The sequence below is a fragment of the Podarcis liolepis genome (genome assembly GCF_965112155.1).
Source record: "Podarcis liolepis genome assembly, chromosome: 8".
Classification (NCBI taxonomy): Eukaryota; Metazoa; Chordata; class Lepidosauria; order Squamata; family Lacertidae; genus Podarcis; species Podarcis liolepis.
In genome coordinates this window covers 42,128,361-42,148,336 of record NC_139560.1, presented here as the reverse complement: position 1 = coordinate 42,148,336, position 19,976 = coordinate 42,128,361, and the positions used below count along the sequence as shown (strand labels likewise).

At 41.6% G+C, this 19,976-nt stretch overlaps 1 protein-coding gene across 5 annotated transcripts in view; it reads right to left on the bottom strand.

Annotated features, from left to right (window-relative positions):
• The window catches only part of GAREM1 (GRB2 associated regulator of MAPK1 subtype 1), a 71,852-nt gene that overhangs the window by 3,806 nt on the left and 48,070 nt on the right, over nucleotides 1-19,976 (bottom strand). For 3 of the 5 annotated variants that reach the window (XM_083517703.1, XM_083517704.1, XM_083517705.1), the window contains 3 exons: nucleotides 13,362-13,492; nucleotides 4,302-5,480; nucleotides 276-442 (listed from right to left, as the gene is read on the bottom strand). In XM_083517703.1, coding sequence (XP_083373829.1) covers nucleotides 276-442; nucleotides 4,302-5,480; nucleotides 13,362-13,492 — 1,477 coding nt within the window. The remainder of the gene's footprint in view (nucleotides 1-275; nucleotides 443-4,301; nucleotides 5,481-13,361; nucleotides 13,493-19,976) is intronic. The other 2 variants (XM_083517706.1, XM_083517707.1) reach the window with 1 other exon arrangement.

The window sequence follows — 19,976 nt, the reverse complement described above, 5'->3', positions numbered from 1 at the left end:
TGGACTTCCCTAATAAGTTGGGTTTGTTTTTTTTAATGGCTGGAGTAATCCACTTCAGTGACTGTTCCCTTACAGATTAGACTGTAAGGAAAACCCAAAGGCATCTACTAAGACAAGAGGCTGAATTACCTTACCTATTAAGTGTATAGTTCTTACAGGGAAACTTTGCACAAAACTGTTTGAAGGGATAACTTGGAAGGATGTTCTCTGGAGTAACTGTAAGCATCCATGAACAAGAGAAGGCTGAGAGCCGGAAGGAAGTGTTCCGTACTTACATGTTGTGCAGCCCTGATGAATAGTATGAGAGTGTTGGACTAGGAGAACGAGTCTGCTGCCGTGCTGGTTTGTTTGCCCGTGGAGGAACAGATGGACTGGTGGATGTTGGCTTTGAATTTCGTGGAGGAACAGGAGGGGCATTCAGGAGTCTACATTCTTCTCTGACCTAGGAGGGAAATAAAACTTTATCATTCGGCAGAAATTTGTATGTTCAAAGCACACCGCATAAGTAACCAGCAATCCATACAGAAACCCTGTAAACAGTGCTTTTCTTCTATAAAAAAGGTACTGTGTACCCTTGAGTACCCCCAGAAAAAAGCACTGCCTGTAAAGCAGGTCAGTACTTACTACAGATGCAGAACAGAAGCTGAGAGAGAATGACTTGCTTAAGCCCACCTAGTGAGTGCACTGATCAAGCTAGATCTGGATTTCCTGGGTGACTTCCCAGCTCTTTTTCTTCACCCCTGGTGTGCAAGAATTTAAGACAAGGCTTGAGAGTCCAGGTGGGTAACCTCATCGGAATCAGAGGTAGATGCATCAGCTCAGGTCCCAGTTTTTTAAGGATCACAAAACAAGAGGAATAGGAGTGGTATTCATCCTGCAATGCCCACAAAGGTGGTTAAAAACAAGCAAACCCTGAGTAATAAGTAATGGAATACAGTGTTATTGCCTTCTTAGTAGCAGATATGTATTCATATAGAAAGCATAGCCTGTCTACTTATCTGTTGCCAGCAGAGGGCATATGGTAGCCACTGAAGGGTAGCCACTGAAGGATTGCATGAGCTGGTACAGATGTTACTGGACCCAGCTTACTCTGGTCATCTGCCCATATACAAACAGTCTACCTATGTGAGCAAGAAACGTGTGAAGAGGAGACTAGAGTGAAGGAGAACCTCTTCTTCCATAACTAGAAGCCATGCTAAAATATTAAAATATGCAACTGCCCAGTAGGAAATGGGAAATCATTTAGAGTTGCTATCACAGAAAACTGCAAGCGTTTTAAAACTGGTCTGCACATTTCGGTTGTAACCACCCTTCAATGTTGTGATTGCAGGTTTTGTAACTGTAAGTTGTTTGTTTTTGTTTTTTTAAAGGTGCAAGATAGCATACTACAACAATGGGAGAATTTCTCCCTCTGTGAATACTAGCAGTGAATACAAGGCTTTGGTTTTTAATGCTTATTTCAAGATATTACAATGTTTTATATATCCAGAATGCAGCACTATACCTGCCATTGTGCAAGAAGCTATGCATCAACGTCATCAATTTATTAATCACCTTCTACACATCAAGGTGATGTACAATTAAAACACCAAAACAGAGCTTAAAACACAAAAAGCAGAGATAGAAAAACTAAAACAATACAAAGTGGACACTCCTGGCAAAGACCAATTTATCCCAGCTGTGGCAGGGCATCAGAATAATAGGGGTGACAGGTGTGGGTACAGAGGTACTAGCTGTACAGTGGTCAAGGCAATACTGTGTCAACTGAGTAGAAGTGAGGGGCCAGAGGATAGCACTTTGATGACCTCCATGTGAGGAGCTAATCTTTAAAGAGGCCTTCAATTCTCAAGCAAAAAAATCTAAATGATTTTTCTTTTGTGGCTGTTACTGAATTCAGCCATAGCACCAACGAGCTTTCAGTGTTGCCCCCTAGATTGCAATAAATTGATTAAATTCCGACTCGAACATCAGTATAGTCTGCAGAGCAATAATAATGCTTTCATAAAGTGCAATAAAATGTTGTCTACATATTCATTGTGAAGATGTAGCTTAGTCCTAGAGAGAACTTCAACCCAGAAGACCGTCCTGTACCAAGAAAGGCTCCATAGGGCACTGTTTTGAAGCTTTAAGAGTAAAAAATGTATGCTCAGCAGTAACAAATGAAGCAAACATGCTCTGTAAATATTGTGCCAGGAATAAACAAGAGTCTTACTTACTCACTGCATTAAACCAAATATATAGAGAAATGCCTTTAACTTCAGAAACATGTATTTTTTTAGCGTGCAACTACCAACCGGTATTCATTAAACCAAGGCATATTTAAATAACTTCTAAAGTTAGGCTAACAATATGCTACAACACCATGGCTATATAATTCAGGGAAATATTTTTGATGTGTCTAAGAGTTTCTACATGCCTAATGGATTTTGAGAGTGTGGAGGATAGATAAATGAAAATGTCTACTCAGTGTCCCGTACAAAAGGCAAATTCCATGTCAGGTATACAGTGGTACCTCGGGTTAAGTACTTAATTCGTTCTGGAGGTCTGTTTTTAACCTGAAACTGTTCTTAACCTGAAGCACAACTTTAGCTAATGGGGCCTCCCACTGCTGCTGCGCCGCCCGATCACGATTTCTGTTCTCATCCTGAAGCAAATTTCTTAACCTGAAGCACTATTTCTGGGTTAGCGGAGTCTGTAACCTGAAGCGTATGTAACCTGAAGTGTATGTAACCTGAGGTACCACTGTAATGGCAAATTTATTGTGTGGCCACACTTGGAATACTGTGTACAGTTCTGGTTGCCACTTCTCAAAAAGGATATTGTAGAGCTGGAAAAATATGAAGAAAAGGCAACTCGAATGAGTGCAGGGCTGGAATAACTGCCCTATGAGGAAAGGCTATAACATTTGTGGCTTTTAAGTTTTGAAAAAAGGCAAGTTGGAAGGGACATGAGAGAGGGAGAAAGAATAGTGTGGGGGATGTGGATAGAGAGAAAGGTTTCTCTCCTCATATTAAAAACTGGAGCCAACCAATGACACCAAATGGTGGGAGATTCAGGATAGGATATCAATGGCTGCAAGTCGTGATGGTTATATATTAGCTCCAGCATCAGAGGGAGCATACTGGGGAACAACAGTGGGAGAAAGCCATTGTTCTCATGACCTGCCTGCTGCCTTCCTACAGGCATTCGTTATTCAGTGTGGGAAGCAGGATGTAGGCCTAGATGGGCTTAGGGTCTGATCCAGACCTAGTTTTGGACTAGTTTTCTGTTCTTACTTTCACCTCAGTTTTGTAGCATTATGCACACTTTCGAAAATCTGTCTGATGAGAGTCAATGTTGGGACAAAAAAAACCCACATGCACGTATGCTGCCAAAAAAGAGTCTCCAGAGACCCTTAACTCCTTAAAACCATTGTCTATCTCTACGCCATATTTTATTTAATTCCACCATTTTATTGATTTCTACTGCTGATTTTTCCATCCAGGGCCTATTATTTTTTGACCCATACACCAGACATATGCTCATCTCTAATGCAATTTTAATCATACTGTTCCTTGATGCAAAGTATTACATGGAATACTTACGGTTTGCAACATAGAGACCCCTTTTTTAAAAAAACCCCAAAAACCCCTGCCTGTTCAATTTGCTAAGTCAATTTCCATCACTCAAGTGTTTCTCCATTTTTCTTCTTCCCCAGGAGCATTAAGCAGGTTCCAAGTTGGTAACCTTTTGTTCTTGGGAGGACATATTCATTCAGCATGGAGTTTCATCTTACCATTAAAAATGGCAAAAAATCTTTGCATAGCAAGAAAACATTTCTCCATTCAATTTTACATGTGAAGTTGCACAATGCACAGAAAAATGCATGCTCTACAGGGAAACATTTTTATTGGATGCAGTAAAATCCTGTTCTCAAATGTGGTTTACTTCCAAACCAATCTAGAAAAGTGCAAACTCTGGGGGGGGGGGGGAATGAACACCAAGGCTGCTATCCTATACCCATCTTATTGTGAGTAAGACCCACTGAGCTCAGCGAGGTATACTTTTAAGTAGATATATACAGGATTGTACTTAAGCCTTCATGAACTATGAAATGGGTATGGGCTAATTGAGGAAATAATTCTTTCTGCAGAAGATCTGGGGGATGCCAAAGCATCTGAATTCACAATTATGACAGTAGGACTTGCAATCCTGGGTCAGGAAATCAAGTTCACCCCATTATCCAGATCAACACTTTCAAGTTTATGATCTGGACCTACCATCACCCATCTTTATTAGAAAAAAGAAAGACCATGACTTACTGCTTCTGATTTAGGAGGCACAGGTGGTGGAGGTAGGGAAACTTCTGGAGATTTTGATGTTACTGTTATAGGCCCAGGTGCTGGAAGAGAAGAATTGCCACACTTGGACCGGAAAGAACTCCTATAGCTGTCACATTTGTTCTTCTCACTTTGTGAGCGAGTGAAAGGCTGATCATTCATTTTCCCACCCCCCTGGTCCAGCCACAGTTCCTCATAAGGAAGTTCCGGTTTGGTAGGTAAACACAACGATTCTTCACAAACTTCAGGGAACAGGTAGTCGCTGCTGCCATCGCCAGAGTCCTGGCACTGCAGGGAATCATGGGAGAATAAAGCCCACTCATTGCACAAGTCCCTGCAGCCATGAAGGTTCACCTCACTATTTCCATGGAGGTTGTTTCCATAAACACAAACCGAGAGGCGGTGGAAGGATTGCGTCAACTCGTCCCGAGCGTAGCTAAGAGAGTTTGGCATGTGGTTGTGGCTGTGGGGCCGGGCTTTCTGCGGACTTTTGCACTCTTCATTCCAGTCGGCTTTCACATCTCTCACGCCACGGGAATACTCGTCTATGTCAAACTGCTCTTGGCAGAGACTGAACCAGTGCTTGACAAAGGCTTCGTGACCCACCTCCCCTTTCACAAGGCTTTCGGGGAGCGTGAACTTTGGAAGAGCCAAATGCAAAGGGAAGTGCATGGGAATGATTTTGTTGCTGTGCAGCGCACAGCAAACCACCACAGTCTTGGTCTGAATGTTGACAAACTTGTAGCGGTGCCCCTCGCGGACAAAATGCAGGTCGTAAGGGTTTCGCGGCGGAGAGCTGGGCACAGTCACATTCACGGGCAGCCGCGTCTTCTCCACGATGTTGCGAATGGTGTGTTCGCCCTCCTGCATCTGCAGCTCCAGGGGGCTGCGCGTGCTGAAGCGGCCCTTGCACTGGAAAGGAAGGCTGATGCTCTCGTTGGTCCTGTGGTTCATGCAGATCAGGCACGGCATCTTGCCTCTGCCCAGCTTGCTGATGGAATTGAGCTTCCCGATTTTCTTGAAGATGGTGTTGAGCCGTGACTTCTCCTTGGAAGATTTTGCATAGAGGATTTCCGCTTGCCCCATTAACGTCAGCTCGTCTCCCGTGCAGAGGGTGATGTTGTAAAGCTCGGTGTCTTCGTTGCATTCGCCCGAAGCCACCTGTAGCACAGAAAATTTAAGAGATGCCCAAATAAGTCATTTCGAACATGAAGCATAAAAGCAACAGGTGCAGAAACAACAAATTAAAAATTATTGAAACTGCAGATAACGGATCAACATTTATTTAAAATGTCTTATTTAAATTTCCTCTACAACCAACCTGATTTCTTTACTGAATATGAAATTCTATGAATCCATATGTACACAGGCAATTCTGACATATCCTGGAAAAAATTATGCCCCAGCCAAAGAATAAAAACAATGCAATTAATGTAGGGAAACCAAACATTTGAACTGAGCAAGACCACCCCCCCGCAAAGCCTTGCAAATTAGGACTGAGTCACACTGACTTTGCTGAATTTTTCACCCCACTCCCATAACTAGGGAATGGCAGTGTGGCAGCTGCCAGCTGCATTCTCTCTTTTCTGGCTTAAGGCAGCCTCTATAGTTCTGCCGTGGATCTGTGCTTCAAGGACATAATGGAGTACTACAATGGTTGAATACTCGTGTGTGTGTGTGTGTGTGTGTGTGTGTGTGTAGGAGGTTAAAACATGAAGTGTGTGTGCAGGAGGTTAAAACAAGTGCTATCAGTGAAGATGACAGAGAGTTGGGCTACAAATGCTAGTGTTTCCTAAGCCCAGGAAACAATCACATTCTATTGTTGTAGGAAAGGTGACAGGTAGAGCTTACTACTTGGACTGATCATGGCCTGGAGGAATTGCAGCTTATCCCAAGGCAAGTAGCCAAGTGGTAAGCTACACGGCTGAACCAAGAGTCACAGAGAATCAGGAGTGAGCAATACTGAATGCACAAGTTAGGTTGCAGAGCCTGCCTCCCCCTGAGGAACTTTGCAATTTCATAGAAAGATTGCCACTTTTCTGGTCTACACTCTTTAAGAGTGTAAGAGGCAAGCTTCTTCAGCTGGATGCGGGGAAGGCTCAGCCTTGGGTGTATATTTGTACTGTGTGGTGTAGTGGCTAAAGCACTGGACTGTCACCTGGGAGGCCAGGGTTCAAATCCTCATGCAGCCATGAAGATCACAGGGCAACCTTGAGCCAGTCACTGTCTCTCAGTCTATCCTACTCCACAGAGTTGTTGTGAAGACAGAATGGGGAGTGGAAGAACCATATTTTTGTATGCCACCTTGACTCCTTGGAGGAAGGATGGGTTATAAATATAATAATAAATCGGGATTTTTTTTCAAAAAATGTTTTAAATTTAATTTGTTTTTCTCAATTGCTTTTTAAACCTGTTCTTGTTGTATGATTGGAAATCACCCTGAGACGTATATGGAAGGAGATTCATAAATTTAAAAATAAGAAATAAATATAAGCTAACAAATAAGAAATGGAATGGAGCTAGTAATGGCTAGGGCTCCAAGAGCATGGCATGTGAGAAAGCATCACATTTCCACACATAAACAGAGTACCGCCTAAAATCGTCGGCTCTTTTACACCATATACATTTTTGTTACTGAGTTAAGTATAGACTGAGATCCCAATCTGATGATCAGCCTAAGAACCACTCCTTCCAGTCACACTGGAAATTGCACAAATGGAATGCAGAAGGAATAGAACAAACCCATCAGACGTGTTCGGGCATCCACTATATTCATGTAATTCAAAATAATAATATTAATTGTATCCACACAAACTAAACAAATGGGCTACAGACTTTTAGCTCTTGATACATTCTCCAGTCCTTTGTCAACCCTTTCCTATTTAATGAGGCCATTGTTCCTTAGTGAGCAAAAATAGTGAGTTTGCAATACCTCCCACAAACACATTGCCAGAGTTAAGAAATCACAAATAACTTATACTTTTCCCAATAGGAAAATACATCCCCCCCCCCGCCACAAAAGGTTGCCAGATTTGGTCATGGGAGATCCAGGTTCAAATCTCTGCTGAGCCATAACATTCATCTGCGTAGCTTTAGGCAAGTTACTGTCAAGCTTAACATATTACACAGGAATGTGAAAAAGAAAAGTAAGAATATATTATAAACTCACCTTGAATTCATGAGATAGGACAAAAATGATGGCCTTTTCCCCAACCCGTTTCAGTACTCCCTCCAATGTTTTTGAATGTATGTATGTGTGATTCTACCCCACCCCTGTAATTAACACGCCTGGTAGCTTTAGGAGACCTGGAAGTTTATGCTAGAGCAGTGGTGTCCAGAGGGCCAGATTTGATGAAGTGAAGGGCCGTGAGGGAGGGCCGACCAAAGTTGTTAAGCTTTTTTTAGGATTTTACCCCAGGGGCTGGATTAGGCCCCTGAAATGGACTTTGGACATGCCTGTGCTAGAGAGTGCATGGGAAACAAATGAGCTGCCACCCTATTGATTCTGGTCTAGGCAGAGGGAGGCCTTGGCCCACCCAGCTCCCTCCAGTGCAATGGATCAGAGAGCTGGGTTGCACGCTTTTCCAACACAGATAATAACACAGCATAATATATTCCTTTTCTTCCAAAAGCCTGCTCATATTCAGAGTGGCATTCAGTTTCTGCTTCTTAGTATTTCTAGTTGTTAACTGCATGCTACCACATAACTAATGAGCATAGCAATCCTAACTCGCGTTTGTTTGGGGATAAGGTGAAATATCCTGGAGATCTGTTTGCACAGAGACTGCCACATCCAATTCCCTATGGGAATCTTACCTCCACTGACTAAAATAGAAGGGCATGAACTGTGCCAGACCCATAGTTAAATGAACCTTTACTGCAACCATGCTAGGGAAACAAAGGGGCTTTGTATCATGCCTACACCTACCCACGGCACTATCCGCTTTCCTCCTCTCTCCTGGTCAAACATTGCTGATGGAGCACCAATGGTGGTAGAACATCGATGCCAGCAGAGCTTTCCACTGGTGCAAGTGTTGTTCTGTAGTGTATGTCTACCCTCAAAAACATGCAAAGCCCCTGCTAAGTGTGAATAACAACTTGACAAAACTGGAGGAGATGCATCTTATGCATGTGCTTAAAGCTGAATACTTTGGTATGAACAGCATGCCTGGCTAGTATTGCACTTTCAGAGTTTCCCAAGAGGAAGTAATTCAAACGCTGTATTCAAATCTACACATCCTTAATAGAGCTAATCCAGGAAACAATCAGGATTTCCCTGTACGTGATACTCATTCACAATTCAGGTCAATGCCATGGCAGTATTATGAAACATTAATATTAAACAATGGTAGATTTCACACCGTGATTAACTATTCTCTCTCTCTCTCTCTCTCTCTCTCTCTCTCTCTCTCTCACACACACACACACACACTCTCACTCACTCACTCACTCACACTCACACCCTTCTAGAGCTGCTTCACACAAGACTTTTTTGCTCCATGAATGAACATCAGTGCTGCAAGGAGAAGGGGCATTTTGGACACATTAGTCTTTTAAATTAAACATAGACATGGTAGAACAGGCACGTGGAGTGTCCCCCCCCTTCAAAAAGCCCTCACATGTTTTGTACACATTTTCCTACAGAAATACAATATTCATTGAAGACAGATATCCTGTGTGATGTAGACTTCCAAGATGGGATTTAGTTTCAATTTAAGTAATATCAACTGGAGATAAGAACACTCTGAACTTTGCAGAACACTCCCCTCTCCTCACATTTTTGCATTACACACATGGTGACATCTCACATGAGAAACAAGAAGCAACAGAGAAATCAGTGGCCCCTGATTCCTCTTTTTGCATGGTCTATGTCATGTGTGAATAGGCAGCTTGCACACTTGCTCTATGGTGATATATATGAACTCAACACACATCTGAGTGCAAAGATATGGAAGTCCTTGTACTGCAAATTTGACAGGATGGGCAAGACTGTTGCTGTTCTAGTTTAACACCTGAAGACAAAGTCTCTTGCTTAGAGCAGTAATTGCATGTCAGTTTTGTTATTCTGAAGCAAAGGTGCACATAAAAAGGTGTTCATTTGAACTTTCATTTATTAATGGCAGAGACAAAAGAGATATGTAAAGCATTATAAATTAGTAATTTCTGACATAGTTCAAATACAGTTCTGCACTACCACAGATATCAGGCTCAGCCAGCTATTAAGTGACTGCAGCAATTTATCTTATGGCTACACAGCAGTGTGTATAATGAACTGAAATAAAATGCTAGGTATCAGGGAAACCTAATTTCCTAAACAGTATTTAAAACATCTAACAATAAGTACATTAACTGGGTAGAGAAAAATGACATTTGCAAAGTTTCTTCTAAACTATGCTTCATGGCATCTAACTCCTCTCCAGCTTAAGCTACAACTGCTATCCAAAGACAAACCCAGTGAAGTTGTGCTTAGAAATGCCATGGGGAACTATAGCTCAGAACTGCAACGCTAATTGCTTTGTCTAGGATTTCCACCCTCTGGCATGCCAATGGCATTAATGAGCACATCACTTAGTGCAGCCACCCTCATATCCGGATCTCCTCCTTTTGTGGTGGTACACATAAGAGACTTCAGAAGAAGTGATGATGTGCATTCATTGCCACCACCTCCGCATTATATTGCAATGGTCAAAGACCTCTATTAATACCTTCCAGCGTTCTGAAAGTGTTTGCAGTGTGGTCACAACTTGAGATCAAGGTCCCAGTGTGCTTGGTCTGACTCCTCTGCTTCCTCCCTCCCACGCTGGAGTCTCGGCTGCAGAATAACTCCTTTTGTTGCCTTACTGTACAGTTTCCAGCCTCCTCTTTCCCCGTACATTTGAAAACATATTTTTAGAGCTGAATTTGGGATTAGGGCCCCTTGCTGGTCTCGAGGCAAACTGTATGAGACTACATCACAGAAAAATTGGATTCAATTTTGCATCAACAAAATAATGCTTCAGTGTACTGAAAATATTTGCATTCATGGACTTGAAGCTTTACCCAGAGAACCTGAAATATCTTGCAGTTAGCTTATTGGGTAAGAATCCTCAACAACTTTTCCCTTTTACTTCAGAGAATAAATCTATTGAATTACCACCTCCAGGATCAGGAGGCTCCAGTTCATTTTCTTCTGCCACTATGCTGGAAGGAGTGTGTGTGTTTAAAACTTGCAGCCCCAAACTCTGCTTTCAAGAAAGAGATGTGGAATGGGTGAACACTCAGTAACTTAAATTAGACTTGGGTATGATTCATGTCACTGATTCCCATCTGGCCAGTTTTGCGATTCAGGCATTGCACTAGAGCAGGGATGGGGGAATAGGTACTGCTGGAGTCCAATTCACATCTGCCCCAGCTAGCATTGCCAGTGATCAGGGAGTTGAATTAACATCTGGAAGGCCAAAGGCTAGACACTTCTGCACATATAGGATGCACATATGGGCTTGACTAACTGGCAGATTTGAGTCTTGGCCTCAGATTTAACACCTAACTCAACCCTATTAACCTGATGTATTGGTTGCATTTGTAACCCTCTGTTCTTCCAAGGGGTTCAGGGCTGCTATTCATGAGGTCGTCACATTTTAGCCACATGACAAAACCTGTGAGATAGTATAAGCTGAGAGATAATGGCAGGTCCGAAGTCACCAAATAAACTTCACAGTTGAGCTGGGATCCAAATACAGCCTTCCAGTGGGAAAATTAGCTCCTAACAACTCTGGTGACTATAAAGGGCATACCAAACAGGAAGATTTTATCATAAGTTTGATCATTGGCAATTTAGCTGTTTTCAGATATCACGTTACTGGCTCTTCAAATTATTTGGTTAGAATATGGTTCAAGAATAGGTGATGAGAAAAATTGATTCTTCCTTCTCACTTGCACCTTGAAAAGAAGACCTGGTTTCCTCAAACCAGTTTTCTGTGACATCCTAACTGGCAAACTGTGGTTTAATTAATCCCTCCAAACCAGGATTGCAAACCATAGTTTGATGAGCAAAGAGGAAGCTGTCTTATATCAGGTCAAACTATTTGTCTCACTAGCCTAATATCATCTTGGCAGGGGCTCTCCATTTCTATCTTCAACAATAGTTGCCATGTTCAGGTGTTACATTCTAGACCCTCAAATTGTGATTTGCTGAGGGACTGTAGCTCATTCCCAGGTCCAATGCCTGTACTGCCAGTTAAAAGGCTCAGGTAGCAGGTGATAGAATATACTTTTGCCTATATTATCTTACAGGACTTTCACGAGGACAAAACAATATATTTATAATATTTGTAAAGGTGTTCACTGTGCACCTCTCATGCCTTATATATGAGGAGCTGTAAAACTGAGGCTGGAAAAGACAAATTTTCTACCTAGAAAATGCCCAAATGGCTTTGCCAATTATTATTTTTTGCTAAAAATATAATGTCCACCTGCACTTTATACCAAATCACCATGAATACTTCAACTTCTAAAATAGGGGGAAACAGACAGTGCTCTTGCAGCTTTGGGAAGTTAACTGCACTAATATGATAACGTAAGTTCAGTGTGTGAATACCAACACAGACATATTAGTGGTCATTATAATCTCCCAAAGTGCAGAGTATGCTGTTCTGTTCTGCATCTAATATAGAATCAATGTACACAGATTTGTGTGTTGTGTGTTTTACAGACATAACCCAAGAGATCCTAGCAGGAGATCTCCCAGTTGGCACCATTTAGAACTCCCATGAGACACACTTGGCTTTTTCTCTAAACGTGTGTGTGTGTGTGTGTGTGTGTGTGTGTGTAGGAATAAACCTGAAGATCAACAGGGCCAAATCCAATTCTAACATGCTTAACTTTCTGACTTAGATGTTACACCCTCTTCTCAAATTTTCCTGAATATTAATAATGTTATCTTGACTATAGATGAACTTGCTCAAATGAGAGGTCAAGCATACATAGCCACATCCAAAGTACATAGGAACATAGAACTATGCCTTCTACTTAAACAACCCGCCAATCCATGTAGCTCACTACTGTTTACTCTAGATTGGCAGCAGCAGCCCTCCACGGTTTCAGACTGGGAACATTTTCCAGTCCTACTTGGAGGTGCCAGGGATTGAACCTGGAACTTCCTGCATGTAAACCAGTGCTCTACCATTGAGCTACTGCCCTTACACAGTGATAGACCGCCATCTTGGATAGGCCCATGCAGTATGTGCAGCTCCCTAGAAAATAATTACTTATTTTTCTAAACTGATTGTGGCAACAGGAAATAGCTTGTGGTATTTAACCGTTAAGGTAAATCCAGAACAAACATGGAAACTGCTAGAAGTCATTCTAACATACAAGATTGGGAAGAGAAAGAGAGAGAGAGAGGAACAGTCTACAGACACTGCAGTCAGAATTTATGTGGGTAGTAGTTCCTGACATTACTCTGTTTGACAGTGATACGGCCTCCCTATTTGCAGGGCTTAAAGAAAACAACAACATTTCATTTGAATCATGTTATTTCTCGTGGCTGTTGCATAGATTTTAAATCAAGGAATCATTAGTCCTTTCTGTTTCCATGTAAATGCTGATAATCTTCACCAGTGTTGAGGGGTTTCAATAATAGTCCATACAGCCCCTATGTAGCCTAAGACATTCTGTGGAGTGAATGAAGCAGCTGCTCCTTCACCAATTAAAATCTAAGGGGTCGGAGGGGAGGGAGAGGGAAGGGGAGTGAATGACAAAAGAATCTCTGTCTAAAATTTGGAGGCAATTAAACAGATCGGAAAAGAACATTGCTTATTGAAGGTGGTTCCCTCTTTAAAAAAGTCTTCGTATATATCTCGCACTGATTCACAGAGATTTCAGGATGGGTTTGGGGGAAATGTACACAGTAAGTTGCAGTTTAAATACCATCAGACTAAGACAACTCAGTAACCCAAAATTATTTCTCCCACAGAGCACAGTTGCTCAACTGCCATGTATATATATAAAAAGGGTTTAACCATAAATCATTTCACTAGGGATAAATATTAGTTTAGGGGCTACCTTAACGTTGAATGTTATTTCCTCCATGACGTAAACTCGTTCAGGAAATGCTTTAGCCACCTCCTCCACACTGTTAAAATACTGCACTGGCTCCTTAATATCACGGTCTTGTTCCAGCAGCTTAAACTGCCCTGAAAACAGATGATAAAATAGAAGAGCAATAAGATATTTATATTGGACGGCTGTTTCTGTGGCAACTGCTAACGCATTCCCTACGCTATTTAACTTGGTCAGTTTCCTCCAATTATTAACAGTTAGGCAATGGAAGAACAGATTGCACAACTCTTTGCGAACCTGAAAAGGAAAGAGTTACCAAGCTTTGCTAAACCGGAATTAGAAGAATGTGTGTGGGCCGACGTGAAATTTAATAGAATTTACAGGCGAGCTCTCTGGAAGTGGACTGAAAGCACAAATGCATTCTCATGGTAGAATTACACACAGATTTCTGCACATTTAGAACTTTCCCCAATACGTTACAGTACTTTATGTGTAAAAACCACAAACTCAATTTTTACAGGAAAATACACCAGAAAAAGAAAAGCACAGATGTGTAAGAACTGAAGAAATTTCACTGGCCAATTCACAGTGTTCCCAAGAGCCCCTTTTGAGGGGCTCAAAGCTTAGGGATATTCACCAGTTTTCAGAATTTCTGTTCTGCTGCTTCACAAAACATTCCATTTTTGAAGCCGCTCCCATGGTCACATAATAGGTTAAACTGTCAAGTCACTAGAGTTCTGTGAAAACAGGCAGTGTTATTACTGTTTATCACAATGCACTGATATGCTTTCTGGTTGTTTTATAGTACGATGCCAATTAGCCCCAGGCAGCATGGCCAATGATCAGGGTGATGGGCATTGTAGTCCAAAACATATGGAGAACAGGATCCCAGCAAGATGGCTTTTGGGAAACCGAAGTCTTTATTTCCCATGCTTGATACTTAGTGTATATGGGCAGTACAAGCTAGTCTGGAAACAAAGCCTGTTGTTGACATCACAAAATACTCACAAAGGGTTATCTGCTCCACATACCAATACTCTGTATATAAATTTGGGGTCACATACGGGAAGTTCATTTAAATAAAACCTAATTTGCAATATGTCTTGCTGTAACCAAATAGAACTAGCACAATACAGTTTTTATACAAACTGGGAATGTATGGTAAAGATTTACTTTTGCTTGGAATAAGATCTGGATGGTAAAAGCACAATTGTTTGGGGCCTATTCACATGAACATTTTATCAGTGGTAACAGCCAGCACATGAAACTGATATACAGCATTGCATGAATCAATTCCTACAATTCAACCATGGTACTAGCTTTGCTATAATGTGGACACAATATCAATCAATGAAGATAAGCTTATCAAATGATAAGATTAATTTGTAATAAGTACCACCAATGCAATACTGTGGATTTGACATCCGTGACTGTAATTTATAGAAACTAATTATCAGCAACATGCACTTAAAATATCAATAGTGTGCGGTAGAATGTAGCAGTCATGAACTCACCAATAATTTAAACATTTTTTTTCATATAGGTAAATACACCCCCACCCCCCACCCCAACTTACCACATACCTTAATTCAATACTACTTCCTAAGTGCAAGCAGTTATCTGAAATATTATTTGGAATGTTATTATTCTACACTAATTTAACAGATTAAATTTTTTTTTTGCAAAAACAATACTTGAAATTACCACGCTCCCCAAGATGCTGAAAACAGTTGGCTATCCCAGGACTAATTTATATGTTCATTTTTGGAACTGTGTTTGGAGACTCTTGAGAGTCCCATGGACTGCAAGAAGATCAAACCTCTCCATTCTGAAGGAAATCAGCTCTGAGTGCTCACTGGAAGGACAGATGCTGAAGCTGAGGCTCCAGTACTTTGGCCACCTCATGAGAAGAGAAGACTCCCTGGAAAAGACCCTGATGTTGGGAAAGATGGAGGGCACAAGGAGAAGGGGACAACAGAGGACGAGATGGTTGGACAGTGTTCTCGAAGATACAAACATGAGTTTGACTAAACTGCGGGAGTCAGTGGAAGACAGGAGGGCCTGGCGTGCTCTGGTCCATGGGGTCACGAAGAGTCGGACACAACTAAACGACTAAACAACAACAGCTTTTTGCTGTTTTCCCCTGACATACAGAACATAAGAAGAGCCTGCTGGATCAGACCAATGGCTCACCTAGTCCAGCATATCCTCTTCTCATTTCTCATAGTGACCAAACCAGATGACTGTGGGAAACCTGCAAGCAGGATTCGAACACAGGAGCCCTCTCCCCAAGCACGCTATTTCAAATGTGCTTCCATGTTCAGAGCAATCCAGCACCAAATCCCCCTTCTATTCAGTGTGGAATCTCATTTATGTGCCATGAACCTTTAGTTGGCAGATAATAATATAAAGGAAAAAAATAGAGATATACAATACAGATTGCGTATAAAGTATTTGAAAGGCACTGTTGTTGATTGAAAATCCTGTGGGAAACAGCAGAAGTGCACTGTCCTGTTATTTTGAGTGAAAACAGACTACCCACTTAGCAAATATTCCTATTTAAGAAATCCTGCATGGCTATGCTAAGTACATGGGACTTCAAGTCTCTGGGTGAGCTGTATCTCTGGAAGCACAGGTATGGAAAAGTAACCACATATGGCATTGTACAGCAGGGACTATGGACGGGTTCTCACAAGATGGCAAGCCAAAGTGTGGTTTACCAAGACTGTGCAAACATGCTGGCTCCCAGAGACGAGCTCACAGCTGTTTGCTCCTCTCTGGTCCTTTTTGCTCCCATGCTGCACTGAGAGATGCCAGATTTGGCATAGTGAGTCATCTGAATCCAGGCCTATGGTTAAAACTCACTCATTAACCACAAGCCCCAACCAACTTTTAATTCTGCTCTCTGGGAGCCTGCGCAATTCCAGCAAGCTATAGTTTACTGTATCATGTGAACCAAGTTGATGTGGCAAACCATTTGCTTTCACCCACTCTTAACTGCACCATATTTGGCACGCGTGCACGCGCGCGCGCACACACACACACACACTACATACAAATATATATTGAAATTGTTGCAACTGTTCAGTGTACTCATGCCATGCTACAGAGGACAGAGTTGGGGGTTGACAGCAAACTCCCACTTCCTCTGATTTTTATTCATTTGCTGAAAAGTCTTGCTGAGTTTGCTACTCCTACATCAGAGCCTCCTTTTTAAAATATGATGGCTTAGTTCATTCATTGACATCTTGCTTATTGCACATTCTTCTGTGCCTTTCAGGTTTTGACCCTGGTCCATGTTAAACAGGCTGCGGTGGAAGTGTAGGATGCTGTATAGTAAAAAATTCCATTTGACAGGGACAGTTATGTAAACATTTCTGCTTCTGCCTGGAACTCTGGATAGAACAAGCAAGCCTTGAAAGAAGAACTGCTTTCGAAAAGCAGGATGTTTGAATATGTACATAGAGAAACCCCATGTAAAAGACTGCTTTTGTTTCACAAGGAGGAAGCTTTTAAATTTACTGAATGGGAGGATTTAATTCTAAAAAATGGCTATATAGTTTTTGGCAATATGTATTCATAGTACATTATAATGTGGGAAGAAATTAATTCTAGTTTAACCAGCATTCAGCATTCTAAAACCCAGTAGCCATACTAAAGTGTGTACATACATTAAAACAGATATTTTTTATTTTAAAAAAGGTTCTCCTGTGTATTCTTGAACACAGGCAGTGTTTGATTTATATTCTCTTTGTAGCATGCATACTGTATACATTTCTCCCTCATAGAACACCCACAGTAGAATGAATCTGGGAAACATTTCCCCATCAGGGTCCTTCCAACTCTACAATTCTATGATTCTATCAGCAAAACAAGTTGCAATGAATCTATTCCTTACTCCTAAAACTCAAGAGATGAGACAATTATTAACACTCATTGAATGCACTGGATAAACATTATAAGAATATAGATGAAAGAATTGTGAATGTGCACATTTCTCTACATTTGGGACCTGCAACGTGATGTTGCAGCATGTCACAATTTCTGTTTAGTGTTCAAGCCAGCCAGCCAGCCAGCCTTGCCTTCCTCCATATGCCGTTCCATTCCCCATCCACCTCCCTCGCTTCACCCCCAACCGTCAACTTTCCTGGTCATTGAACACATTTGGTTCCTATTGGCTTCTTCTGTTCCCCACTCTAACTAGGTCCCTCCTTCACCAGATTTTGTACTTCTGCAAATCATGGCATTTTCCTGTGTGTGGGAGGTGCCTTTTTGGCTACATATGCACTAGCACTGACATTTGAACAGGATCTTTTTAGAAGCTATTTTAAAACACTTTAAAACTGTTTCAGATAACAGTTTACAATAAAATAGCTGGAAGAACATGGAACCATCTTTTTACATGACTTTAACCAATCCCGCAGGACATTGGCTGAGGTTATAAAAGGATAGTAGAGGAACATAGAAAAAAGACAATGAGGCACCAACAGTAAAGGCAGTTTTCCTGCCTGGTGCTAGGCTCTCATTTATCACCTTGGTTGCAGAAATGTTACTTAGAAGGACTTCTTAAGTAGCCTTTAATTGCTGTCACCCCAGTAAAAATGAAAGCCTGGGCCTAATGCAATATCACCACTTTCCTAACCTACACTTCTGACTGATTAGTTGCGAGGTCACGGGGATGTGGCATACATAAGGAATCTAGACGGGAGGTCTGCAATACATAGCCTGCAGTTGGGTATTCCCTGATCTGAAACATCAGCTATCTGGTTCTCTGGTTGCCATTGGTTCAGCTACTCCACTGTCACACAAAACTTTGCACGCCTCGGGCACCGATTGGGAAGAATGGAAAAACCTTTAATTCAGAGTTCTGAGCTTTGCTGCCAACTTAGGGCTAAATTTAAGTATTGGAGTGGATTCATCTCATGAACACAGCACAAGGACAGAATGAATTGCTTCATAGCCTTTACTTGAAAACCGGGGGCCCCCCACTTGCTGCTTATAATACAAATAATAGAATCTCTGATATACTTTGCAAGAAGTCATTCTCCCCACCACCACCACCACCACTTCACAGATATATGTATATTCAGTGCCATAGCAAGCAGGCATAGAATATCTAGTTACTTTCTGAGTAACAAGTCTCAACCTATTAAACCTCATATCTCACTCCTCCCTATGAAATCTGAACCATCATAAGGTATTATTCTGAGTTTGAAACAAACGTAAGCAGGGACAGACTCATTAACAACAGGAAGCTGAACTTGCGGCTTCTAAGGGCTTCCAATTTATTGTGCTTGTGGTAGCAAAGACTCTAACAGAGACTGGCTGAGTTGATGGGCTGTCACAAAATGTCCATGAACATCCAATCTGCTTAGGGCAGGGTTGGAGAGCCCTACAGATGTTGCTGGGGCTGATGGGAGGATGGAGTCCAATCACATCTGGAAGGCCAAGGGTTTCCCATCCATGGCTTAGGGGATAATAAAGCTGTCTACCTTCTGTGAGGGAATGAGGTATTTTTCTGTTTGGGTGGAGTTATACTTCACACAGGCCTTTGGGACAGAGGCAGCTTTGTGAGGGAAGCTGGAGAACTAGGAAGGAGTCCAAATATTCTAAGGAAGGTCCAAGGATTGGAGGAAGCCCAGGAGCAACATGGAGAGTGCAGAGTGGCCACGCAGGTCAACCAGCAGATAAATTTCACTGTAGATATGAGCTATCCAACCAGTTTTTTTGGCTGAAAGCACCTAGAGTCTTCCTCTAATAAGCATGAAGAATTCTGGACAGCCTTTGGCTTGAGGGACTGGTTTGGCCACGATTGCAAACTAATTGAGAAACAGACGAGCATTCGCTTTTTAATAATATGATGCATTATACTGGACTCCTGCCAATGAGATTTGCAAAACAGGCATCCTGACAATGAGCATTAACATCTAAAGCCAACAAGGTACAGAAACACAAAATAGCACTTGACATCTGAAACTGCATTTCACTCTCCCTTTAATCTTGTTTTTGTTTTAACAGTTTATTTGACCCTACTTCTTTCCATGTATAACGCTTTATCCAACTATTCCAAAACATGATGCTTTCCGTATATCATAGAAGAGAGACATAAAGAGCAGGCTGAAGGCCAACGAGTTAAAGAAGAAAGCACTGCATAGCTGTATGTAAATTGTACTCCTAAGAGATTTGGAACCCCAGAAACCTCATCTCTTCGTATGGGAAGGGAAGGGATGGGATGATAACCGTTTCTCTGAGCTAGACTTTGGTGTACGGCTCTGAGTGTTAAAATTCACCCCAGGGCAGCCTCTATAATTGTGACTAGTTTGAAAAGTACCTATATGAGTGCTATCATTTAATTATTGTGTGTGTGTGTGTGTGTGTGTGTGTGTGTGTGTGTGTTTGCATATATGTGTATATAAAATTTAAAACAGAAAATGCAAAAACAATTAAAACACAAACAAGAACTTAAAGGCAGCTGTGAATTTTAGAGGCTCTTGCCTTTGGGAGATCAGTATGACATCAGATACAAGATTATATGTGCCCTTGGAGCAGGATCTTGATGGCCAGTCAAAATTTGTGGAGCTATGGATGGAGGAAGGGAGGAAGCATTTTCAAAGATAC